Genomic DNA, 27,227 nt, shown 5'->3' with positions numbered 1-27,227 from the left:
GCTTCTTAAGTACAGATTCATAATGAATTCTGCATTTATTTCCTTTCACATTGAATAGTGCATATGGGAAGGTTCTACAGAGAGCCTCAAAGTACAGGGATCAAAAAGGGCTGGAAACACTCTTGTCTCCTTATTGAGTGTAAGATACTGATCTAGAAATGAAGGATATACACAAAGAAATAGTTCTCCCTTCAAAGAGTTTACATTTTATTGAGTGAGAGAGGGTGGTGATGCAATCTGGAAATAGATAAGCATATTAACCATTTGAAACCCAATTGAAGCCAGTAGGAACACAGCTATTTGGGAGGGAAGGAAGCTAGGGATTATAAGAAGGAGAACTGAGAAGAGAAGGAGCTGATCCTAGTATTGGGGCACAATTTATATAAAGTGAGAATGGAGAAGATGGGGCTGAGATAAGAAACATTTTGCAGGAAAAAATAGTTAGTAAGATATAGAGAATCTGAGCTTGGTGCAAGCTATTATCATGAGACTGAAAATCACTCTTTAAAAAACTTTATTTTTCTTTATATATTTTAAACTTTTATTTTATTTAAAAAGCAGAATAAGAAAAAACAAAAAAGGAATACAGACAAAATTTAAAAAAAAAGAGAACACTGTCATGTGCTCAGCAGAACATTAGGGAAGATTCAAAATATATAATAACAAATTACAAGTTCAAGAAATTATATATATATTAGTAGAAGAAATTATATTCATGAGTGTTCATCTTTTCTTTACTTCTCTGTAAATTGTTCTCTTGTTTTGTTTTTTTTTTCCTCTTTCATCCTACCTCCCTCCCAAACAGGTTATAGGCCTCTATGTCTATTCTTCCTCTGCACCTCATTTTTATGACATAATTATTGTTTTTACCTTAATTTTGCTCCAATCTTTCTTTTAAGCTACCTTATTGTTGCTGTCAATCTTAAACATATGGTATGAATTGCCCATGTTTAAAAAAAAACAAAACAATTTGTCTATGTTGAGTTCCTTGAAATTGATCCTTGATATTATATGTTAAATTTCTATTAAGTTCGGGTTTTGTTGATAGAAAGTCCTGAAAATCTCCGAGTTCCTTGAATGTCCATCTTTTCTCATTCAATATTATAGATAACGTTGCTGAATATGATGTTTTTGGCCACAGGCCTAATTCTTCTGATTGTCTGTAGATATGATTCCAGGACCTGAGAAAATCACTCTTAAAATGTTTATCTGACAGTGATTGTTTCCTGTCTAGCATTTGGTCATTGTTTGGGTCCTGACTCAGAATGAATATTAATAACAATCGTTGCTGTGTTGGTCAGAAACCCTGAGGGTCTTCTCCTTCCAGGTTCATTCATTTATTTCTTTTTATTATCTTATTTATTTAGGGTTTTTTTTTTTTTTTTTTTTTTGGATTAGATGAAAGAGGAGATTCTTTTGCCTTAGTTGCTACTTAGCCTTAATCACAGAATGGGTGTTGCCTCAGTCAAACTGAGACCTGTTGAAGACTAGCTTAAAAAGAACAATGTCTTCCATTTCATCCAGGGCCATCTTCAGTCGTACTGATCTATATCTTGCCACTGGACCCAGATGGCTCCGGAGGGAAAAGTGAGGCAGATGTCCTTGCACAGTTCTCCCTTACTCAAATCCAATTCACTGGTATATTATGGTATCACTTCCTGAAGTCATGGTCCTTCAACAACAACAACCACTCACTACATATGTAATCTTGTTGCCTATCAATGGAAAGTCTCTTCTGGATTAATAGAATGCTAGCATGAGATTGCTGTTTACAGGGCAAGCAACTAAAGGTATTGAGCTAGACTAGGAGGTTGTTTCTGGTCCCTTCTCCTACTTCTACCCCCAACTTGGTAAAGCATCATTTATAGGAAATGTGGTCGTTATGGCCTCATATAAACTGCTAAAAAAAATAGATAAAGAATGCTTCTTAACTAACCCTAACAAGGGATTGGGTCAGAAGCCCAAGCTGAACATGAGGATGAGATTGATTGAGATTGCCTCTGGGAAAACACAGAATGCCTTTAGCCATCCCAAGCTGATTTTTACCAGATCCCATCTTTTTAACACCAGTATTCTTCCTGAGATGATCACGTATGATGGGACACCCCCAAAAATTTCAAAATTTCAGGTGACCTAAGAGGAAACCACAAGTTGCATGGTGAGTCATAGGAAATATCGTATGCTAATAATGAGTTACACATGATGAGCGACCTAAAGATGTTTACCAGGTCATGTACCAGATAGTTGCTAAGAGATGGGAGGATACCCAAGGGTTCTTTTGGTAATCACAAAAAACTAAAAGAAGGAGAAGGTCTTCAATATGCTAAGTGGATCCTCTTGGGAACATCTATGGCTTATAAGAGCTGGCAAAAGATTGCATAAATCTCGTGTGTGTGTGTGTGAGAGAGAGAGAGAGAGAGAGAGTGAGTGTATGTGTGTGTTCAGGCATTTTTCAATCATGTCTAACTTCTGATGACCCTATTTAAGGTTTCCTTGGCAAAGATACTGGAATGGCTTGCCATTTCCTTCTCCAACTATTTTACAAATGACATAAAAGGGTTAAGTGGCTTGTCCAGAGTCACATAGCAAGTAAATGTCTAAATCTGGATTTGAATTCAGGTCTTCCTGATTCCAGGCCTGGTGCTGACTCATCCTACCTCCATATAGATCTTAGCAATAGGAGATGGCAGGATCAAGATGGAAAAGGCATGGGAGGGACTGTTATTTTCTCCAGAGGTGCCTCTAGGCATTGAGACTGTGCCTTCACTGAAATATGATCATCAGTAGATGGCTATTTAACACTGGTTTTGATCCTGTTTTGGTTTTGGAAGGTGTTGGTGGCTAGATTTTTTGGGGTGGTCATTAACAATTTTCAACATTGGCCACCTTGATTATGAGGAGTTTGCTTGGGAATGGCCTTATCTTTGAGGACACAGAGAGCAGGCATTTGGGGACTGGAGGATAATTTGGAGATCATTTGTTCTAACTCCCTAATCCCCTCACTTTACAAATGGGGACACTGAAGCCCAGACAGACATCACTTGCCCAATGTTAGGCAGCCAAAGAGCTGTTTACAAGTTCATGGATCTAGAAAAGGGAGAGAGCTTAGAGGTCACTGAGGTCAATCCCCACATTTAATTGATGAGGAAACTGAGATTGAGGAGTTTAATAACACAGTCAAGATTTGAATTCAGATCCTATGACTTCATATTTCAGGGTTCTTGCCACTCAGCTGTTAAAATTCGAATATTATTTTCCGTTGATGCCTCTAAGTGCATCAAGAGACAAAGACAAATATAACTAGAATATGGGCCCTTTGAGCTCCAATTCAGAGGGCTTTTTTTTCAAGACACAAAACTGCCTCTTCTCATTGTGAGCCCTTCATTTTTTCCATTGTTGGCTTGTCAAAGTGAATCACAGACATTGAAATGGGTAGAGTTCTGGGCTTGGAGTCAGAAAGATCCGAGGTCAAATTCTGCTTCAGTTGTGTGACTCATTCCCAGATTCAGTTTCCTCAATTGTAAAATGGGGATAATAAATAATAACACCTATTTGACAGGGTTGTTCTGAGGCTCAGATGAGATAATCTATGAAAAACACTTTATAAACCTTAAAATACTATATTAATGCTATTATTGTCATTTCTTTTTATACCAACACAAAATTTTAAAAGACAGTTTCTGTCCTCAAAAGCTTATAGCAGAAAGGGCAGGGTAAGTGGGAAGACAGCATACAAAAGTATTCTGAAAGGATCCGGATGACAGGCATCTGGGGAAGGTCAGAGAGGTCCCAGAGAATTGCAGTCTAGGGAGAAATTATATATTTTGAGCCGAGCAGTCTCCTTAAATAGAGGCCAAAATCAGTTCCTACACCTCTGGGCTCAAGGCTGTAGAGGCTGTAACCTGTAGGAGAATATTACAAGTAACCACTTTTATACACAGCCCCTCAGCATGCTGCACTGCAAAGAGTGAAGGGAAGTACCTGTAGGCCTGGATTCAGATCTTAACCTTTCCACTTGCCACCTGTGTGCCTTTTAGCAAGTCCCCTTTTATAAAATGAGATAATAGGTAGACTTGCCCAGCTTCTTAAATTGTACTTTTCAGTCCCCTAGGGGATCTCATAACTGAATGTGAGGGTTTGGAGATAGGACCTGGGTTAGACTCCCAGACTGCCCGTGATACCGAGCATGATCTTGACCAAGCGCTTTCCCAGCTTTCCGTCAGTTTCCTCCTCTCTAACCCGGATTCAGGTGATCTTGAAGTGTATGCCCTTCCAGGGCTGACATTCTGTAGGGAGAGGAATGGAGAAATTCAGCTCAGATTTTAAGGAGCGCTTTCAGGCTTTGCAAAGTACTTAAGGGTGGAAGTGTGGAAGTCAGGGATTTATTTTTTAGCCCCTGAGGTTTAAAGGATTAAATAATTGGCCACCAAAGATCCCGAGCGTCTTCCTCTCCGCGTCTCAGTAAAATGTCCCCCCGGGGCAGGATTGATGATGGTTTGTTCTATTTGGTTTTCCCCCCAGATCCCATAGTCTGGGATCAAATGTGAGGCTAGACTGGGAGCCTTAGGCGCCAAGTGCTGTCTGGGGACGGAGGAAGCTGGTTTGAAGGCTGGGACGAGAGAAAGGTGGACGCATTCTCCAGGCCCGGATCGGGCCCTGGCCTAGTGGTGCGAAAACGCCCTCTTGGACGGGGCGGGGCGGCTACTCTGCTCCTACTCGAGGTGCGCGGTCTCGCATCCTCCTCCTCCGCCCTGGATCGTGACGTATTTAAGCCGGGGCGGTGTCTGCTCCCCCCCCCCCTTTTTCTACTCTCCTCTTCCCCCCCACCCCAGCCCCGGCTGTCCGGCGCCTTCCTGCAGCCGCAAAGGGAAGCGCTGCCGGGGCTAATGCTCGGCTAGGTTTCTAGCCATCATCCGAGATGGAGAAGCCGCTAGCTGGCAGCCCAGCCTCGCGCCCTCCGCATCCAGGTGCCTTAACCCAAGGTCCTTAAGTCTGGGCTCGCCTGGGGCATTGTGTGCCACTCCCCTCCCCCACCAGTCTTTCCTCCGCCCTCCTCACGTTCCGGTGCTGGGAGCCGGGCGGACCTTGGGGAACGTTCTGCCGAGGAGGGCAGAGACCCGGAGACCAGAGTTCGAACTGGCCTCGGCGAGTAGCGCGTAGCGAGGGACACAGAGCACGCAAGTGCGGGAAAGGGCCTGATAGTATTAGAGCCCGGAATGCTCGTGCAGGAAGGGATCTCTGGCCCTAGAACGTTGCAACGGGGGCATTTCGGCACGTTCTTGCCAGAACATTGCAACGGCCGCAATGTCGGCACAGGACACAGAACGTGAGAACGCAGCTCAGGGGACGTCAGGGCCGGAGGGAACCCCGTCACTGCCCCGAGCGGGGAGGAGGAGGGACGAGCGGGGCTCGGAGCTGGACGGCTCCCTTTTGTCCAGGCTGCATCTCCAACCATCCTTTCACCCAGGGCCGTAGCATCCCGGGCTTGGGGCAGGAAGGCGGGCGGGGCTCCCCCCCCCAAGCACCTCCGCCCCCCAAGCACTTCCTCGCAGGCCTCCCTGCCCGTACGTGGGCGACGTGCCCGTGCCGGGATGCCTGACCGGGATGGGGGGGGGGGGGTCCATTCGCCCCCGGCTCCACCCCGCCCCGCCCCGAGTCCCCGGTTCTCTCGGCCCTTCCAGCAGCCAGACCGGGATGCCGGCCCGCGGGCCCCGCCCGGTCGCCCAGCTGCAGCAAGAGCCGGGCGCCGGCAGCCAATGGGAGAGCAGGAAGTGGGCCGGCTTAGTGCGGTCACCCTCCCCTGGAGGAGGAGGAGGAGGTGGAGGAGGTGGAAGAGAAGGAGGTGAGGGGGGGGAGCGTCCGCGTCTTCTCCGCTTGCGAGGGAGGAGGAAGGAGCGGCGTCCCCGGCCCCAGCGGCAGCGAGGAGTCAGCACCCCGGGCGGGCTCTCGCGTCTCAGCGCAACGCACGAGCCCCAGAGCTGGGCTTGCCTTCGCCGGCACCATGATCGCCGCGCAGCTGCTAGCCTACTACTTTACGGAATTAAAAGATGACCGGATCAAGAAGGTGGGTGCCGGGCCAGGGATGCACAGCCCTGCCCCCCGCGAGTCTTCCCTCCCTCTCCCCCCACCCCCCCGGCCCCATCCTCCTGGGAGGCCGGCGTCTGCGATCCGAGCTACGCGCATTTCCTCGGAAAGCTGCTGCTGCCGCATGGAGTCCCGGATCCCCCTCCCCCTCCCGTTTTCCTGGGAAGCCCCCCCCCCGCCCCCAGGCTCTAACCTGAGCCCGGGGTGGTCCGTGCGTGGCCAGATAGCCTGGGAGACCCAGCGGCTCACTGCAGTGTCCTTGAAAACGGGATGGAGACGTCCCCTTTACCCCCGAGCAGCCCAATTCTGGAGGAGCAAGATTTCCCATCCCCAAGGCCTCTGCTCCCGTACTCGGAAACGGCCCCCTCTGGGCCACTGGGTTTGCGCCCGGGGTGGGGGGGAGGGTGTGGAGGCACGGATTCGGGAAAGCCTTCAGAGACTGAAAGTACCAGGCCGAGGCAGAGAGCCCAGGCTCGCGGTTTCTTAACGGGGGTAACGGAGGCCCACTCCCCCATCTTCTTCTTGGCGGCTGCTGGCTGGGTGGCTTGGTAATTAAACTAGCAGGGGGGAGCCAGCTACAGGCATTCCCCAGGATCCCGTAATTTGGAGGTGGGGGCGGGGTGAGGAGAACACCATTGGCTCACTTGCTTCATCTTTCCCAGCTTCTGGTCTGGCTGGATTTCCAACTCCACAAAGACAGAGTTGTGATTTTCCCCAAACCATGGGAATAAATAAGATCCTGTGGTCATCTCGGCCTGGAGATGCAGAGCTGGAGCTCATCGCCGCGTTTCTGTATCTCTGTAAGCATACGGATGCTTACATCCGTGTTGCTTTGGGGTGCTTTGGGAGCCTTAGTGGCGGGGGCTCACCATATGTGCGACTGTGACTATGTGTCTGTATTTATATATTCCCACAAACCTCTGGTGTACGTGGTCCTGCGGCACCCCTCCGGGACCCATGTAATATGATCTACGGGTACCAGATTCACATTTGCAATATCTTGTTGAAATAAAATGCGTGTTCAAAGTACCTCGCAGATCCAAGGGGGCCCTGGCCTTCTGGAGCATCTGGGCTACATCCCCTTGTGATGGATGAGGCCTCGCTTCAAATGACTCCACAGGGGTGAGGTCTCCCGAGGACTCATGGTCTGTTTTTTTTCAGTGGCTGTTGTCCATATCTGTTGCTTCATGTCTCGTGGGGCTCTGGTGAGAGAATCTGGGTAAAAGACTAGATATGGACGCAGAAGTAGAAAGCAAAATTTAGAGGTAACGAGCCAGCCCACCCAGAAAGATGGCACCCCATGGCCAAGGTGACACACGGCTAGAGAGTGGCAGCACCAGGGCTGATTATTCCAGCTACTACAGGAAGGATCCGACCTGTGGAATGAGAAGTGAGGGCCAAAGCAGGCTTTTGATGGATACTTAAGTTTCCTGAATGAAAAGAAGGCTGAAATGGTGACCTATTGCCCCGATGGAATTTGCAGCAGCCAAGTCAGAAAGGTTTAATTCTTTTTTCCTTGCCAGCAATGAGAAATATCCAGCCCTCAGGTCCTCGTGCTCCCCCTGGGTGTTCCACACCCAGTGATTAGTGGTAGAAAGCTTGAAAGGAACACTTCTTTGATATCCTTGCTTCAGAGATGAGATCTGAGGATCACCAAATATCTTTTATGGGCAGCCAAGTCTTAGCTCTTCAAATCACATTTACTCTATGGAAAGCCCCTGGTTCTGTAGGGTGGTTCTCATCTTTGGGAAGTTAGGCTAGCTTCCATTTTAAAAGATAGGGAAACTGAGGCTCAGGATGTTAATTTTTACAGTGCAAAAGTCTGTGGATAAATTACAGAGCCTATGAATTTGGAGCAGGGAAAAAAATTCATTTTGATTTTTCACTTAGCATTTCCTTCATTTATTTAAAAACATTATTTTGAGAAAGGGCCCATACACTCCAGCAGACTGGAGATGGTCTATGGCATGAAAAGGGTTAAGAAGCTCCAGGACCAGGCGTTTTTAAAGTTTGCAATGTACAAGTTATCTCAGTTGGCTTGATCCTGAGAGGAAGGGAACCAGGGTCACTTGGCGCCAAGATAGGATTCTCGACTTATACGGTAGCTTATAGAGTCTACAATGACTATATATAGTACCTCAGATCCTGGGGATGGTATAACCAGTGGGAGACTGATAGCCTACTGAGCCAAAGGCTGATCTCCTCTTAACAAAGGGGCCTGAGGTAAATGATTTTCCCTCCCTGGGCCTCCTTTTGGCATGTGGTCATTCTTTAAGCTCACATTTATGGCATCTGCCCCTTCCCTTCTTGAGTGGGGGTCCCCGCACAGGGGTCTGAGATCTATGGGGTATGGAGAGAGGGCTTTTCTTTGAGGAATGCTTTAGATGAGGTCCTGCCACTGAGGCAGCTCTTAAAGTCTCTTTTCAAGCTGGAGGGTTGTGTGAATGATTTCCCAGAGGTTAAGACTTTCTTTTGTGCAAGTGGTTTGGGGCTGGGGTAGAGGAAGAAAGAGAAGAGAAGGAGAAAGGGGGGAGAGAAAGAGAGAAAGAAAGGAGAGGAGAAGAGCAAAATAGAGACAGACATACACACAGAGAGAAGGTAGACAGACATAGAAATAGAGACAGAGACAGAGGGAGAGGGAAGAGCAAGACAGAGAGACAGACACACAGAAAGAGAGACAGGAAGACAGACAGAAACAGACAAAGAGAAAGAAGGAGGAGAGGGGAAGAGTGAGAAGGGAGGGGAAGGGAGGAAGAGAGAGGAGGAGAGAGAGGACTCCTGTGCCAGCTTTTCAAAAGCTTAAACTGGGTGTGGCCCAAGAAGAAGCCTTCTGAGTCCTGAGAGCTCCCAGCACTCTGCAGTGTGAGTTTCCTCCCCAGGCCTTGTCCTGATGACCTTGATTGGGTCCCAAGGGTGAGATGATATATGTAAAATGCTTCACCAATCTGAAAGTGCTCTGAATATGGGAGCTGACATTATTACTTAGTAAATACATGTTTCTTTCCAGCTTTCTAGCACTACACAGCCCAGTCTCACCTCCTCCCTTGCTCCCTGGTGAGGCTTACGAAAAGGCTGACAATTAAAAAAAAAAAAAAAAACAACTAGTTAATAAACTTTTATTAGGTGCCACTTTGTGCCAGGCTCTTCCACTCAGACCTCGAGGGACCTCAGAAACTACCTAAGCATCCCTGCCCCTATTTTACAGACAAAGTAAGAGAGCTCACGACTGGCCTGGGGAAGGGTAAAGTGCTTCTCCCACACTTTGTCTAGAATGCCAACATTTACCCCTATAAAGGAAATGGAGGTGGTCACTGATAATAACACTAATGAAGATTGCCCCTAATGCCTTAGCTCATTTGATTTTTCATAAGCAGTTATCAAAGGAATCAGGAAGACCCGAGTTCAAATTCTGATATAGACACACTAAGTGTGTGACCTCTGGGCAAGTGGATGAATCTCTCTTTACCTCAGTTTCCTCATTTGTAAAATGGGGATATTAACAGCACCTATCTGCTCGAGCTGTTGTATCAAATGACCTAATTGTAAAATCCTTAGCCCAGTCCCTGATACCAACTTATATATAAATGTTAACATTTATTAATTATTATTATCATCATGGGCATTTTACAGATGAAGAAAACGAGACAGAAAGAGGTTAGGCCCCTTGCCAGGGTCACATAGAGAGGAAGTTCTGCGTTGGGGTCTGAATCCAGGTTTTCTGATTCCACATCCTGCTGGGTCTGTCCCTCCCTTAGTTGCTTAGTCTTAACTCGGGGCTGCTATCTAACTTAGGCGGGTGCTCCCCATATTTATCTGTGATTATTTGCACTTTAATTTACATATCCTATGCACATACTTCCATGGAGTGTGTGGGAGGCATTTCCCCATGTGTTGGGGATTAGAAGTGTTTCCGGATTAGAAGGTAGTTTATTGGGATCCGCTCCACTTCCTGTTAGCACCTACTATGTGCGAAGTGCAAACACAAAGCTGAAAAAATCCCTGTCTTCAAGGAGCTTTCATTCTCCTGAAGGATAGAGCTGGCAGAGGAAGGACAGGTTATACCCCAATGGGATCGGAGAAAGCGCTCAGGATCATTCAGTGGGTCCTGCTTGCTGCAGAGAAGGGCCAAGGTGAGGGCTGGGGGGATAGTCTCAGTCCTCTATCTCCAGCCAGACTGGAGAGCCTTGGTTTAAACTTTTGTAGGGCGCTTATAAGTATAGCATTGGGCTGATCCTCATTATAATAGTGAGCCATTTCTATAGTTCTTTAGAGCAGATAAACTGAAGCTCAGAAGAGTGAAGGGTTTTCCCCAGGCTCTCACTTAACCCTGTCAAGAGAGTTGAAAATCTCAGCCTTGTCACCTGTTTGACACCACCTGTTGTATTTTTGGTCCCTGTTTTTTTCAGTTATAACATGACAGGGTTGAATTTAAAATCTGTGATTTTACAAAGTGAAGCGGGGTTGGCAAGGGAAAGAGTGATTAATATTCATAGAAGCTCAAGATGATTCCTGATTGTTTTTGTTTCAAAGTCTAAATACTTTTACATAAGATTCTTTTTGTGATTTAAAAAAAACATTTAAACAATTACTGGCCACTTTCTTACTAGCTCATATCCAGGGGACGTATCATCTCTAATATAGTCTCTAGCTCTGTATAAGTTTGGGTTAAGTTTGCTTTTGGGTAACCCAGGGATAATATTTGAACTAGCTGCCTCACGTGGGAAGGAAAGAGCTTTGTATAGCTGTGACCAAATTACTTAGTTTTTTCCACTACAAAATGGGGACAATTATACTCAACTCGCCTACCTTTAGATCCAGAATTGGAAAGGGACATTAGGGGCCACTGAGTCCGATTCCCTGGCTTTATAGTCAAGGAAGCTGAGGCCTAGAAAGCTGGAGACACTTGTCCAAGGTCACTCACATAATGCTGACTCCAAACCCAGTCTTTGTGAAATTGGGAGAAATGTCCTTGGAATGGACCTTAAACTTTAAAGCCCTAGAGAAATGAGTTTATTATTATGAAATATAAGTTAGAGAATAAAGTGGATAAAATAGCATGGCAGTAGAGAAAAGGGCCTCAGTTGAAGTTCTAGCTCTGACATTTATTTACTTTGAACCTTGGAACAAATTGATTCCCGCCCCCCTCCTGCATTCAGCTTCTTTGTCTGTAAAATGCCGAGTTTGGACTAGATAACCTTTGAGAGGTCCCTTCTGTGATCTACCAAACTTAGTCTGTCTTTAAGCAGAAGTTTGTGCACTATTTTATTTGCTTAGAGAAAGTCTTACCCAGGAAGATAAGGGCTTGGCCTTTTAAGCATTATATTCTCTTGCATGCTAACTTAAAAAGCCAAAGGAAAAAACAACTATAAAATGCAGACTTTATGTCCTCCAGAACTGTCGGATTTTTTGTCCTCAAATCCCCTACTTCCATATCTCCATTTTGTAGATTAATAAACTGAGGTATGACTTAACTGAAGACAGAACCTTAAGAAAGAGATGTGCCAGGTTTGATCAGTTAGAAAACATTTAGCATTCCACAGTTATCCAAAGACACACATTCCTATTTTGGACTTCAGTTACCTAAGCCCGTGCATCTAAATACAAGAATAAATTCCTTCCTCCTTTGCTCCACAAGCATGGTGAAATTGTGAATATTTACATGGAGGGTGGTGTGAGCATTTTTATTCAGATACGAGGAGTCGCAGCTCCAAGTTGAATGAGTTCTCTAGAGAGGAAGTGATGAGCCCCAAACTGCTGCAATTGACCATTGTGCTTCAATCCCAAGGAACCTGGAGATGGCCTCCCTCAAAGATTTGTTATCTTCTCCTTAAAAAAACTAAACAACCCTCCACCAATTTCCCCAGAACTGAACACTAGTCCAGTTCACTTTTTTTTTTTCTCTCTGATCCATCAAGTTACAGTACAATTAAAAGTCAGGGGACCTTGGTTGGAATCCTCCCTTTACCATTACTACTTGTATAGCCTCAGTTTCTTCTCTTCTAAAATCAGAGTTGGACTAAATGAGTCCCTTGTGGCATTAGATCAATTATTCCCTCGTAAAGGACACACGTGGTAAATAATCAGGGGCAGGATTTGAACCCAGGATCTTCAGACCCAATGCTGCTTCCCATTTCAGCTCTCAGTCTATGAATTTTCATTTACATAACTCTTTCATTATTTAAAAGTATTTTGCAAATTTTGTGAACTTTGCCAACTTTTCATATCCCGGAATCACTGACCTTTATAGAGTTTTCAGATTTATAGGGTATTAGTGCTGGACTTGGAAGTCAGAAGCCCTGAGATTGAATTCAGTTTCTGACACCTAGCTGGGTACTGGCAAGTCATTTAAATTCTGTGTAAAATGGGTATAACTATAATACTTCCCTCCTGGTGTTATTGTGAGGATCAAATGAAATAACTTGTTAAGTTGCAAACATTATTTTAACCAAAATGATTTAAAATGCAAATTATTATTTTATCCATATTTTCTGTAATTTGATCTTCACAAGAATCCTGGGAGGTAGTACTGCAGATAGTCTTATCTGCATTTTATAGTTGCAAAACCTGAGTTTGAATGAGGTTAAAAGTGACTGTGTTTGAAAATTGAAAAAACTTCCATGGAAAATCCAATTACAAACCTAGAAAGTGGGGGAGGGGAATAACAGTCAGTTTTACATCTAAATAAAATATGCACATTTAGATCTAGTGTGTGAGTTAAGGAAGCCGGAGAGACAGTTTGAAGCCTGGTGCTGACCTAGACCTCTTCCTTAAGCAAAGGGAGAACAAAGGGAAACAGCTCTCTGATAGCATCTCAGTGGGTGCCTACTCTGCAGAATCCTTATCAGATAAAATGCTTTTAAAAGCCTTTTGCTCCCAGACTCCTTGAAAGGGAGGAAAACCGGCGAATGTATGAGTGTTAGTTGCCCAAGAGTAACATAGTAGATCCCTAGAAGTCCAGGAAGCCGAGTGGGGTAGTGTGTCAGTTTCAACTCACTCTCTTCCAGCTATGTCGGTTTCAATTCATTCTCTTCCAGCTGTCAGTTTCAACTCTCTCCAGTCATGAGAAGACACTTGTGTCAGTTTCAAATTTCTCGTTAAAAAAAAGCCATGTCAATTTCTACGGGGTCCCAGAGAGGTTAGCCATGAGATCTACATTTGCCAGATTCAGCTCTTTCCTAGCCATGTCAGTTTCAGCTGTCTCCAGCCATGAGACATCTATGTCAGTTTCAAATATCACCAGCCATGAAACAGCTGGCCCAAATTCAAGGAAAGTCATTGACTATTTTGAGAAGTGTTTCATTTCTTCCTACAAACCTGTAAGTCTGGGGCCTCAGGCAGAACTGGCCAGACCCAAACCAGCCCCAGGTTCTAAATATTTCAGGAACACTTCACGTCAGGAAGAACATGAGAATCATCCATTCTCCCCTGATTGAAAGCCCTCACTGGCTATCAACAGATGCCGAACAGGGTAAAAACTCGGCAGCCACTTGAGAAGTTTCTGGTTTTTTTTTTGGAGAACCCTAGGACGCACATCCAATGAGATTCAAATGAGATAGGTCATAAAAGCACACAAGTGGCCCTGATTATTAAACCAACCCTTTATTTTACATCTTGGGAAACAAGTATCTCCTTCTAGATATTAAGTAGCAGAGCTGGGATTTGAACCAGGTCCTCTGATGGCCAGTCTCACACTTGTGCTCACCATTTAGAGTGTCTGAGACAGGGCTTTGAAAATCAAATTTCTCATCCTGTTCTTTTATCACCAGCTAGCTGTAAGACCTTGGGGAAATTCCTTTTCTCACTTTTTTTTTTTTTGACTTGGGTGTGCTAATGTCAGTATCAGAATGTGAAAGGGGAAGGGCTGGTTCAAATTATCCACAAAATGATGGGATAGAACTTGATTAAGCCTACTTCCCCCTTCCTAGTCCTTAGTTCTGCCCCACATTTTAGGGAAACAGTGTGGAAATAGCTTGGGGACATAGACTCAGAATGCCATCAATTTCAGAGTGACTCAATTTAAACTCTTTAAGAGTTAGAATAATATTGATGACATCAGTCTGAGATCTCTTCTGGATGATTCTTTGACCTTAAGTATTGGAGAGGAGAAGCAGCGGATGTAAAGTGCTTTTGCAAGCTTTAAAAAAAGTAGCATAGGAATCTATCATCAGCTCTAATTTTAAAAAAGAATGAGCTCCTGGAATGAAAGCAAGAACTACAATCCCTCCCTCTCCTAAAACATTTCAGTTTCTCTTACCTCTAGGACACATTTTGGTTGGTTTATTGGTAATTAAAGGAAAAATGCTCTTGGTACTTTTATAAAATTTTATAAAATGCAAGTTCATCCATATTAACCAAAATGCCACATTAAAAAAAACCCAAAACTTTGAATTGTTCATGTTTTCTCTGCGTTAGAATAATAAAAAATCTATTTGGGGAACTATAGTTTTTATCCTAAGCATCTTAATTCTTTTTGAAGGAGGCAGAACAGAAATTATTATTCATTCCATTTTTGGCTGAAAGAAATGGGGGTCTAGACAGATGAGGTTACCTTTCCCCAGGTAACTTCTTATTGGGGATAATAATGGTGTATGATCCAAGGCTTCTGAGGCTTCACTGAATGTACAAATAAAACTTTCTTCTCTTTATGAGAATATTTGTTTTTAACAATTCTTTCTTTCCACCCCTCCCCCATTCTTGTAGACTCTTAAGTTCTTAAAGCCAAGGAATTTTTTTGGGGGGGGAGGGGTCTTTGGTCACTTATTTATTGGCAATCTCAGATGTCAGACTTTTATCAGGGAAATTTGATGCAAAGATTTTTCCCCCACTCCATAGTTTCTTCTTATTCCAGCTACATTGATTGAGTTTTCACAGAAGGCTTTAAAATTATCTATACCCCCATTGCCTAACATAGCTTCTAATTCAAAGTAGGCATTTAGTAAATATGTGTTGAATCGAGTCCTAGAACATGTGGATTTTTATTTTTTATTTTTTAATTTTTTTTGGTAGATTAAGGTAGCTACCATGGCCACCTAGTCTAACCTTATCATTTTCTACCATCAAACTAGGAGATTACGTTGGTAAAGTGACTGTAAATCAGTCCTTTGTAATCTCCCCTTACGTGTATTCATTCATGTTTCAGCACTGAGCTTGGTATAAAATTAGCCCAGGTCCCAATTCAACTTATCAAACAGAGCTCTCGTTGGAAAGTGTGACTGCATTAAGTTGACAGTGCCTATTATGAGAAGCAACAATCCCATTGACTGCTGCTAATTAAATATTTATATAATCCTAGCTTTATGGGTAAAAAAAAAAAATCTCTAGAAAAACCTCTTAGTTGTATTTAGTAGAAGTACGTTAAACATTTTAGGCAATTAAAACAAGGACAAAGACCTGTTGTCTTCCTGTCCCATGTCCATGTCTCTGTATTTCTTGCTCTAGGCCAGCCTTATTCTGCGACTTCTAATCCTGTCTTACTTCTGGGTAAAGAGTGGATGACTAAATCCGGAGGCAGGCTGAGCTAAAACATGAAATGTGCAGTACAACCTTTGAAAATAGAAGCTGTCTCCCTATCCCTGGAGGAAGTGCACACACCCACATTGTTATTTCCCGGTCCTTGAATGGGCAAAAAGCTTTCTGCATTCCAAGGGAGTCACGAACTATCAGTGTGACATTGGCTCAAACTATTTAACCTTGAGTGAGAAATGGTTGGACCAGGACTTCTTTAAGGGAAAAGTTCTTAGTCTGGGTGTGGCAAGGTGGGTGTCTGTGAATTTTTTAATATACATTTTCATGACTGTTTTACGATAATCTGTTTCCTTTGTATTCTTAGGCATTCTTAGGCATAAAATAAAATGTTATTTTATGGATTTGATAACATTCTTCTGAGAAGAGGCTTATCAACTTCACTTGATTATCAGAGGGGCCCAGATCACCAAAAAGGTTTAGACTCCCTTGTCTAAAGCCTCTTGGAGTCTGATTTTAAATACTCATCATTGCCATACCTAAACCAGTCCTATTTCAGACTTAACCTCCCAGAGCTTCAATGATGGAAAATGATAAAGTTAGACCAGATGACCAGAGTGACTAAGTTCCTGCCAAACCTAATCATAGACCTCCATAAAAAAAGAAAAATTATTGATGGGTCAGTTCCTGGAATGAGGGGAAGGAGAGTGGGAGTTTCCAAACACAGATTCTACTAGCAGCTGAAAATAAAATATTCAAAAGGCAGGGAAATAGGGAACCTACCAAATTTCTCTCCAATTTTAGAATATAATTTGAACAACCAATATGTTATTCCATTTTCAGGTTTCTCTAGTAAACTTCAATTTACCTAAAAAAAATCCCACGCGTTCTGAACTTGCTTTAACACACATTTGCTAAATGCCTATTATGAATTAGACAATTAAGTTGGTTTATGGGATTATAGAAAATTTTAAAGTGTTTTGCAGAAACAAAATCAGTGCATCTGGAATAAGAAGAAACTATGGAGAGGGAAAAAATCTGCATCAAATATTTCTGATAAAATATCTGATATCTGAGATATAACAAATAAGTGACCAAAGGCAAAAAAAAAAAAAATATATATATATATATATATATATATATATATATATATCCCTTTCCTTTAAGAACTTAGATTGCCCATGAAATAGCAAATCTATTATGCACAACTTCTATCCCTTTTAAATATATGTTCAAAAATGTTGATAGCGGCTCTCTATAGTAGCAAAAAATTTGAAATGATGGGATGCTGAACAAGTTGGGGTATATCATTGTTATGGAATACTATTGTGCTTTAAGAAATGATTTTAGAAAAACGAACATTTATTAAGCATTTTTATGTACCAGCCCTGGGATACTCTGTGTTATATTGGAGGTACAGAAAAAGGCAGAAGCATTATTCCTGTCTTTAAGGAACTCATATTCTAGTGAGGGAGACAAGCCTTCTTCCTTAAAATAAAGACCTATATCCTATCTGTTCCAACTGCCCCCAAGTCTTTATCAGACCAAACATCCATCATTCTTCAGTCGATCCTCAGATAATCAGAACTCTAGGCTCTTCATCATTTATGGCTGGCTTTTCCAGTATATTTTCTTAACTTATCCTAAATCTTTCTAGAATGTAGTCCCTCCAGTACTTCGGGTATAATAGAATTAGGGCTGAGATTATTAGCTCTAGTCTAAGACACTGTGCATGCTTCTTCTCTACACCCCATTACTGACTCAGCATGAGCTGTTGGCCAACCATGCCTCCCCCTCTTGTACTTGTGAAGTTAATGTTTTTTTAGCCCAAGTGTAAGACTTTCCATTTTTCCCTAGTAGCTTTTTCTGACTCAGTTTGGCCCAGTGATCCAGCCCTCCAAATCTTTTTATATCTTGCTTCTGTTGGGTTAACAATCTCTCCCCACCTTGTTTCATCTGCAGCTTTCCCTGCCTTTATCCAAATAGCTGATAAAATGAGTAAATAACACAGGCTTAATGATAATGAACATTTATGCGGCGTTTTAAGGTTTGCCAGGTATTCTTACACATATCATCTCACATCCACCCTAGATATGGGCAAAATGTAAATGTAAATGTAAAGATACATTTTTGTAATTGAAAAAGTAGGCTCTGTCTTTTAGGAGCTCACAGTCTAATGGGGAAAGGCAACATGGAAACAACTATGTACCAGAAATATATGTGTGTATATATATATATATATATATATATATATATACACACACATATATATATACACACACATATATTTCTGGTATATATATATATATATATATATATATACATTTATGTGTTTATATACACATACACACATCCAGAAGGAAGGCACTAAGATTAAGGAGGACCAGTCAGAAACCAGGACCTGAACTTAGGTTTTCCTAACTTCTAAGATCATTGGGATGTTAATATAGAACAGGAAGGGCTGTCTAAGCCAATGCCTTCATTTTTAGAGTTGAGGAAGCAAGTCTTAGGATGCAAAAATTTAAGTTCATATTAGGAAGTAGGGAGACTGAGGCTGACTTTGTTCAGTGCTTTTTCCACTACACCAAGTTGCCTCTATGGATGGGTATGACAAATATGGTTATCCCCATTTGACAGATGAGGAAATTGGATAAAGTGAATTATCCAAGGATGCACAGCTGGTAAAAAATCTTCCTGATTGCAGATGTCTTTCCACCGTGCTACAGCATCTTAGACCAAGCACAGATTGCTGAGGTGCTCTCTGTTTGAGGTCTTCAATAGCTCCCTTAGCTGCTTATGAGTTTCTATATTTGCCATTCATTGTGTCCATTTGTGGGAGATATTGGGGAAAAGAGTGAGCATGTCCACTGAGGAACATTGCGTTATGGAAAGAATGGTGAGGTGTGAGGCAACTCGGTGGTTTAGTGGTTAGAGCCTGGAAGACTTGAGTTTAAATCTAGCTGTGTGACCCTGGGCAAGACATTTCACCTCAATTTTCTCATCTAGAAAATGAAGTAATGCAATTATCTACCTCCCACCCAGGGGTGTTGTGAGGATCATATGAGGTAATATTTGTAAAGTGCTTAGCACAGTGCCTGGCACATAGTAGGTTCTTTAAAAATATTTAACCTAAAACAAAAAATCTAGGCCTTGGAAAGGAAGCCCTTTGACTGCTGCACCAACAAAGAGGGAACTGGAGGCAAGGGATATGGGATTCATGAGTGCCCATTGGGAGAGGGGGTGACAGAGAAAGCAAGAGCGCTAAGACTGGGAAGTAGGAACTCCCCATACAGACACCATGAAGATTGAGAGTATGCCTAAAGATCCTCAGTGGAAATGTGAAGGGCTCACAGTACGGTGTAATGGAAAGTGTGCTGAATCTTAAATTGGGGAACCTGGGTCCATTGTGAAATTTCACAATGGCAAGGGATACTGAATCATAGATTTAGAGCCGAGGGTGATTTTTTTTTTTTTTTATTAAAACTTTTTATTTTCAAAACATATGCATGGATGATTTTTCAACATTAACCATTGAAAAACCTTATGCTCCAATTCCCCCTTTCCCCCACCTCCTACCCTAGTTCATTATACGTTAAACATGGTAGAAATATGTTAAATCCAATATATGTATACATATTTATATAGTTATCTTGCTGCACAAGAAAAATCAAATCAAACAGGAAAAAAAAAAGACAGAAAATAAAATGCAAGCAACCAACCACAAAAAGAGGGAAAATACTATGTTGTGAACCACACTCAGTTCCCACTGCTCTCTCTCTGGGTGCAAATGGCTCTCTTCATCACAAGATGATTGGAACTAGTCTGAATCTTCTCATTCTTGAAGAGAGAATTCTATCAGAACTGATCATCTATAATCTTGTTGCCATGTACAGTGATCTCCTGGTTCTGCTCATTTCACTCAGCATCAGTTCCTGTAATCTCTCCAGGCCTTTCTGAAATCATCCTGCTGGTTATTTCTTATAGAATAATAATCCATAGTACTCATATACCATAACTTATTAAGCCATTCTCCAATTGATGGGCATCCACTCAATTTCCAGCTTCCTGCCACTACAAAAAGGGCTGCTACAAACAATTTTGCATGTGTGGGTCCCTTTCTCTGAGGGTGATCTTGAGCACTGATCTTGGGCATCAGGATTTCTGGGCTTGAATCCTAGTTGTGTTGCCTCTAGCAATTCATCTAAATTTCTCTTATGCCCAAGTTTCCTCATCTGTGAAATAGGTACAGTAAGACTTGGAATCATATTATTTAGATTTGGAAGAGACCTTTTGCCATCATCTAGTCCAGCCCTCTCACTTTACAAATGAGAAAACTGAGGCCTAGATGTGCCTCATTTTACTGAACTGTAAATTTGTCCCAAGAGAAGTTCTGTTGTTGAGAAGGGAGGGAGCAAGGAAAGTAATAGTTATTATTTTTATTTTTTTCAATTATAGCTTTTTATTTTTTAAATATATACATAGATAATTTTTTACATTCACTCTACAAAACCCTTCTTTTTTTCCCTCCCCAAGTCAGCAATATATTTATAGTTTTAATAAGGCATAAAATTGTTGGGGTTTTTTTAAACAACCTAGTATAAAACAAACTAGTCAAGAGTGTGTGGTTCAGAAATGGTGAGGGGTGACCATTTTAATAAAAAAAGCTGGAGAGATTTCTAGAAGCAAACCAAAGTTTATTATATGGTCTCTAGAGAAGGGCATCCCACCCATAGAGCAGACAATGGATGGGAGGAAGCGCCATAGGGGGTGGGGGGGAGGGAGTCAACACTTTTAATCCCTAACGCAAATACCCCCTCCCATCACTGACCCTCATCCTCATTGGCTGAGGATCTTACATTCTAATCGAGGGAACTAACCAAGAAATTGAACGTGACCAGTAAGTACAATTCGCCCATATTTGACTGAAATTGGGAGACGCTGATGTCATGGGATGATAGCAGGAAGGGGACTTAGCTATGCCCTTGACTCAATCCTTAAAGTCCTTCAGGCCTACTCAAACTCTAAAGTAGAAGAAGCCTTATCGATTTTCACAACTGTCTTGAAAGATCTCACTTCATCTCGTTCAAGAGGGTGAAGTTGGTTGCTCAAGTCACCATGAGGCAATTAGTACCAGACCTGTATGGAGAGGCAAGACCTCTGACTTGAAATCCCATGCTCTCTACCCCATGCTAAGACTTTGCCTCACCCAAAATGCTTATTTTTCCCTCCCTCTACTGTTTCATAAAATGAAAAGGGCTCTTGGACAAATCACTTCACAGCGTCTCAGTTTCCTCTTCTGTCAAACAGGGGAGGGGGATTTAGACTGGATGGCCTGTGTAGTCCCTTCTAGCTGTGCAGCCGTTATCCTGAGCTACATACAACTGGGCTATGACAAAAGGTCTCGTGATCTCTTGTTCAGGCTCTTTGAGTACAGAGATAGTTTCATTTTTTCTTTGCCTCTTCAGTGTCTAGCACAATTCCGATCTTATAGTACGATTGTAGATCATAGATCTTATAGTACGATTGTAGATCATAGATATAGATCAGTGTGCCACACAATGCCCAGCACCAGCAAGATTACAGGATCATAGATTTGGATCTGTGTCGAACAGAATGCCCAGCACATAGTAGGATTATAGGATCATAGATTTATATCTGTGCCCAATACAATGCCCAGCACATAGTAGGTTTAGAGAACCATAGAATTAGATCTGTGCCACACAAGGCCCAGCACGTAGTAGGATTACAGAATCAGAGCTTTCGATCTGGAAGGGACTTTAGTGACTGACTGGTCTAATCCCAAGCCCCATATTTTATAGAGGAGGAAACAGACTGAGCAGGATTATAGGTCAACATAGTAAATGGTTGGGAGGCGGATCTGGAAACTGCTTCTTCTGACACTAAATCCATTTCTCTTTCCACTGTATCATATCAATCGATCGAAGAGATCCGATCAGCCAGAGTATTTGTTAGCCTTGTTTTGCCCAATGGAAAAACCCAGAAAGCTTGACATGACCTATCCAAGGGCACATGGCACATGTCAGTCCTGCAATAAATCTTACAATAGAGGTAAAATTTTCACTTCTGCACGATCCCCCCTTTCTTTCCCTGAGCCTGGAGGAGGCATGTGAGCTGCTTCAATGGCTCCCTGGGTGCCGTCCACATCCAAGGGCTCCTGTTCTTCCTGCCGTACCACATTCCATCGCTATTCACCCGAGTGATCAGGAGCCGCCTGTATTTTGAGCTGGTTCAATGTGACAGCTTTGTCCTAGGCCCTGGGCAAGGGCCCCAGTGGTGGCAGGCTGCTGTCCCCTGGGTCAAGGCCACTGAGAGGTTAGGGTAACCTGGCTGCAAGGTCTTGGACTTAAAACTTGAATTAACTCAAAGGGTTTCCCAGCCCCAAGTCAGGCTTTGTAGAAAGGCTTGAGAAACCATGGAGGAAGGCCAAAAGTATCCTTGAGGGAAAGGAGGCTGAGGGTACCAATAAAATGTCCAGGATGAGAAAAGAGTGAAATTGCAGAAGCTGAGAACTGGAAGGAACGGCACTGGCCGATCCGGCCCAATCCATATGAGAAAGGAATCCTCACCATAGCCACCTCTCCCAATTGTTAGGAAGTTTTCCCTGATATCAGGCCTAATTTTTTCCCCTCAGAGACGTCTCTTATTGTAATGCCGAAGAAACTGAGCAAGTCAAGAGATTAGAGACCAATTCAATAGTTTATTAAACTATTGAAATAGTTTATAGTGAAATAGTGAAAGAGAAATACTGGGACCAATGGATCCATGGTTGATCCCAGGGCTAGAGGAGACTATCATCTCAAAGAATCTAGCCCCAAGTACCTGGGCAGCAAGCTTATAGAATAATAGCAATGACACAATAGAAGGACCTAGGTGGGGATAACCTAATGGAGGGAGGTTACTGATATTCTAATGACATCTAAAATGGATAAACCTTTATCTTGTCAAATATAAAGAGGGAAAGGTTATAACCTGAGGCAGAATAACTAAATAGGACAATTGGAGAGACTGGGTCAGGACATTAGAGGTCCTCTTTCTAAACTTGCTGATTCCCATTTTGTCCAGATGCCTTTCCTTCCAACCCCCAAGTGCTTGAAGTTTGCAAAGCACTTCTCTTATCTCACTTGAGCCTTCCTGAAACTCCCTGAGATAAGTACTGTGGGTATTTTTATTTTCATTTTATCTTGAGAGCATTGGAGAGCAGATTAGTGATGTCAAATTCTTTGTGGTATGTACCTATCCATGGACGCGTCACCTTTCAAGATAGAATTTAAGCTCTGTGAGGGCAGGGCTTGTTCGCTTTTGTCCCCCAGTGCTAAACCAGTGACTGGCGCTCAAGACAGGCCTAATAAATTCTGGTTGACTGATTGATCGGTAACTTCATATTTCTGGAGGTACTGGGGGATTAAGAATCCTGAGTTTTCCAATGGCATCTGCCAACAAATGCCCAAGGGCACATCCTCCTCATGGGACCGAGAGTGCGATGGGATCCTGGAGCTCCCCCATCACTCTACAGATGAAGAAACTGAGCCTTGAAGAGGCACAGGGATTGGGCCAAGATCACAGTGTAGTAAGTAAATGGCGGTGTTGGGATTTGAACCTTTTTGTCTCCCCTATTGTCAGGAAAGCCAGTGTGTGTCTGGAATGCTCTTGCCCAGTTTTCTCATCTGTAAAATGGGAGAGGCTGGCTTTAGATTTTGTGGCTTCTGAGCCTGTCCACCTCTAAGTCTGAAGTCGGTGATGCTGGGAAATGAGGGCCGGAGTAAAGGAAAGCAGTTCATTTCAGGGCCCTCGGAGTGGGTCGCAGCGGGGCACAGTAAGGAGGCTCCAGAGCCTTATCTGAAGGAACAAGCCCTTCCAAAGAGCCCGCCCTGTGGGAAGTCCTGAAAGAGTTTGGCGGTTGCTTTTTCGCTCATGTCCCTTGCTGGAGCATTTCTAGAACCCCACACGCAGGGCCCTGTCCTGGATGGACAGAAGTAGCCGAGGCATGAGCTGGGGGCACGGAGCACCCACTTGTGACTGCTAGGGGACGCTTTTTTGTAGCGAATGTCCACTAGGACAGAGTAGTTTAGCTTAAGGGGGGGAATCGAATGCAGGGGGGATGCCGAGGCCTGGAGTGAGTGGAGTCAGGTGGGGCCAAACATGGAAGATGATGGCCTGGGGAAGGTGAGTCGCCTGCTGGCTTTTGAAGGTGGTAAGAAGGCCCTTCCCACACAGGAAGGGAAGATTCTCCAAGCACCAAGGGGAAGCCCCTGGGGCGGCGGTGCTGGCTGGGAGGGAATGGGCAGATTGGGTGGCTTCTGGGAAGGAGAAGCTCAAACCACTGATGAGGCAGTGTCCCCACGTGGAAGAGGAACAGCATGTGTCATCTGGGTAGTTTCGAGACTTGTGTGAATCCCGACTCTGCTGCTTGGGCAAATTCTACCTCTCTGTGCCTGTATTTCTTCATCTGTGGAATGAAAGGGGGAGATTCTTTGTGTCAAGACTGATGTGAATGCAGTTAGGATTGAGAGGAGTCTATTGCGAGAAATCTTTGGGCCTTCCTCTCCCATTCTCAGAGAACTGGCAGCTTTCAGCTGGGTTCCCTTTTCTGTTCTTATAAAGGAAAAAAAAAACATCTTGTTAATATCTTTTGTCTTTAAGATCTCCTTTACTTTTAAACATGCTCCTCCCCTCTCTCCATCTGTCAATCTGGCCCTTGTAACCAAAAAAAAAAAAAAAAAATTAAAAAGAGAGAATGAAACTGAGAATGTCCCACACTCCCCAGGGCCGTCCCCTCTCCGGGTAAAGACCCTTTCCGCTGTTCTGAGCAGAGACGGAGGCAGGGAGAGGAAGGAGCTTCTGTTTTAAGCAGGAAATGGTGTCAGGCCCTTAGTCGGGGAGAAAGGAGCCGGGCCAGTTGGAGAGAGCAGCGGCGCTTCTAGTTGGGGGTCAGTGCCTTTAAAAAACTAAATCTGGCCTGCCCTTCCTCCCCTGGAGGACATGAAAGGGGAGGGAGCAGAGCCAACAGCTTGTGACTGGCCTGGACCTTGCCAGAGGGCGAAGCATCTCAGGATGCTGTGGGCATGGGAAGCAGGAAGCCTTAACCCTCTGCTCGTGTCATAAGGACAGAGGCTGTGTTCCCAGGTAGCCGGGGGCGGGCCTGAGTTACAGAAAGACAGAATACAGAGATAGGAAGACCTGGATTCAAAGCCCGCCTCTGTCCTTTCATGCTTGTGTGACTTTGGGCAAGTTACCCCTCTCTGCCTTAGTTTCCTAATCTGTCCTTTAATCCTGAGTCGGACTTGCATTTAGACAGTTCTTGATTCAAACACCTCCTTGCTCTCTCAACCCTCCAGGGTCTCTTCTCTGTAAAATGGGGAATGATGTTGCTCGCAGGACATGGCTGAGCTAGTATCAGTGTAGAACAACAGGGAGTTTATAGTTCACATTTCGAGGGGTAAGCATCCCGGATCTCCTTTATGGGAATGTCCCCCTCAGGGAGGGAAATAGAATCCTTGCCCCTTGGTCTTTTCATCCAGCCATCCATACACTGTATATATTTCTTCTATACATTATCCACAGGAGACCTGCTCGGTGTGATTTTTTAAAAAGCTATTTCAGATTTCCTTCAGATCTCAGTTTCCTTTTCTGCAAGCAGGAATTAGAAGTTTGCTAGTTTCCCAGAGGCATTTCCGAAGCTCCCCTAGTAAAACAGGCAGCTCTCAGATTGCTCCTTGGAAGAGGGCAGTGGGTAAGGAGGTGCTGCTGATCCCGGGTTAAGCCAGGGAGGCGCCTGGGGGATGTTTCCTGTGGAGGAGGCACTTGGAGGGTTGGAAGCACCAAGTTTGCCAAAGAGAAAGTTGGGTTTGTGGCTGCTGGGTCCCCGGAGCAATAGGTGGGCAGCAGAGACGGGCAGAATCAGGCTCCCTTTTGAGAAAAAATAATCAGGGCTAACCCTTAACCCTATCCCAAAGTGAGATCCCGTAGTGAGAGGGTGCCGGGAGGCTGAGAAGTCCCCATCACTGGAGGGTTCCAGGCAGAGGCTGGATCACCCACACCTGGCGTTGAAGCCCCTGCAGCTCCTTCCCTCCCCTCGGTTTTTCCGAGCTAGCCCTTCCAGAAGCCCCGAATCCCTGGGATCCCGGGAGGGGTTCATGAATTTCTTCCCAAGTTAGACCCCTCGTTCCAAGGCTTCCTTGATTAGAGGGGACCCAGGGTTCGGAGGCACGAAGGCCAGTGGCTACAAGCCCAAAGGAGGGGATTTTTCCATGGCAGGAAGGCCTTTCCTCCTCCCAAGCCCCCCAGGGAGAAAAGTACCCGTTCTCTTGTTGTCCCTGACTGGAGGAAGCCTGACCCTGTCTCTAGATGCTCAGGCCACTCTGGGGCAGGCGGAGGCCTTGTTTTTCTCGGCCCCTCCCTCCTCCCTTGCTCCGATCCGGCTGCTTGGCTGGAAAATGAGAGGCAGGAGACCCGGGGCGGTCCCGGAAAGTTTTAAGCCGAGTGCGTTCCTGAGCGTGGAGCCAATCGGGTTGGAGTTGTTAGTGGGAGGCCTGGGCCCGGGAGCCGGCACTCGGCTGCAGATGGGGCTGGGTTGGCTTTGGTTTCATTTTGAGAATCCTAGTTTTCAAGCCCATCTTAGAAATTAATGTGCCCGCTCCCCCCATTTCACAGAGGGGAAAACGGAAGCCCTTGGGAGAAGAGACTTCTACGACCCCCTCCCCTCGCTTCTTAGTAAATAGAAAACACTTTTGTTTACATCTGTTATTGGTGCTTGTCCTAATGGTAACAGTAGCAGTCATCAGTGGAGACATGTTTCTTCTCTTCGGGAATCAAGATTCCATGGGGGTCTCGCGCGCGCTGCTGCTTCTAGTAAGATGAAGAGGGCCAGTGCTCTCTCATTCCCCAGAGTGGCCAAGTCTGCCTCAGTTTCTTCCTCTGTAAAATGGGGATAATTACAGGACCTACCCAACTGGGTGGTGGTTTGGTGTGTCTGGAAACTAGGCCATTATTATTACCTCATTTATTTTGCATGTCTTCTGAATGTAATGTCTTCTGAATAGGTAGGTCTCTATTTTCTTCTCCAGTAGAATGGGAGCTAATGACTCTGTGCTTAATAAATGCTTTGTTGAGTAATTGCCCCTTTCTTCCGGACCCCAGGGTTCATCTGTTGGGAAATTCTGCATCCAGTAGGAAGCAGGACCCAAGAGCATTTATTTTATTTTGGGCATAATTCCAGATTAAGAGCATTTATTTTTACCCAATGTAGCTTTTAGGAATAATTTTCCGAGGTCAGATCTAGACTAAGAGGGTGTTTACTTTGTCCAGCCCAGGGAGTAGCATCCGGTGACATTTCTCATGTCATTGATGGCTACAGGCCACCCGCACCCTCGTTCCTGATGCTGACATAAGTACTATGACTACTATTAGAATTATGATTACTAGAAACACAGAACTTTCTGCTCTTCAAGATCTGTTTACATCCCGTACCTGATCTGAACAACCATGGAGCACTGTGGTCGTATCAGTTCCAGAAACATTCATTAATCCCTTATTTTGTATTGGGCAGCGTGCTCAGAGCTGGGGATTGAAATGAAAAATAACAAAGTCCCATCCAGACTTATACCAGGGCACCAAGGCTTACTTACCTTGTCTTCTGCCTGGTTTCCTTCTCTCTTTCCAAA

The 27,227-nt window shown here is 44.1% G+C and overlaps 1 protein-coding gene across 5 annotated transcripts in view; it reads left to right on the top strand.

Annotated features, from left to right (window-relative positions):
- The window catches only part of HK1 (hexokinase 1), a 126,154-nt gene that overhangs the window by 31,620 nt on the left and 67,307 nt on the right, over positions 1–27,227 (top strand). The window contains exon 1 of one of the 5 annotated variants that reach the window (XM_031956851.1): positions 5,822–6,064. The exons of 3 other annotated variants lie outside the window; for them this stretch is intronic. In XM_031956851.1, coding sequence (XP_031812711.1) covers positions 6,002–6,064 — 63 coding nt within the window. In that variant the 5' untranslated portion in view covers positions 5,822–6,001. Of the gene's footprint in view, positions 1–5,821; positions 6,065–23,709; positions 23,731–27,227 lie in introns of those variants that run through there. One more of the 5 variants, XM_023495646.2, reaches the window with a different exon arrangement.

Source organism: Sarcophilus harrisii, chromosome 2 (assembly GCF_902635505.1).
Source record: "Sarcophilus harrisii chromosome 2, mSarHar1.11, whole genome shotgun sequence".
In the NCBI taxonomy this organism is placed as follows: Eukaryota; Metazoa; Chordata; class Mammalia; order Dasyuromorphia; family Dasyuridae; genus Sarcophilus; species Sarcophilus harrisii.
Note: the sequence above shows the minus strand (reverse complement) of the source record. Positions and strands in the feature narration are given on the sequence as shown.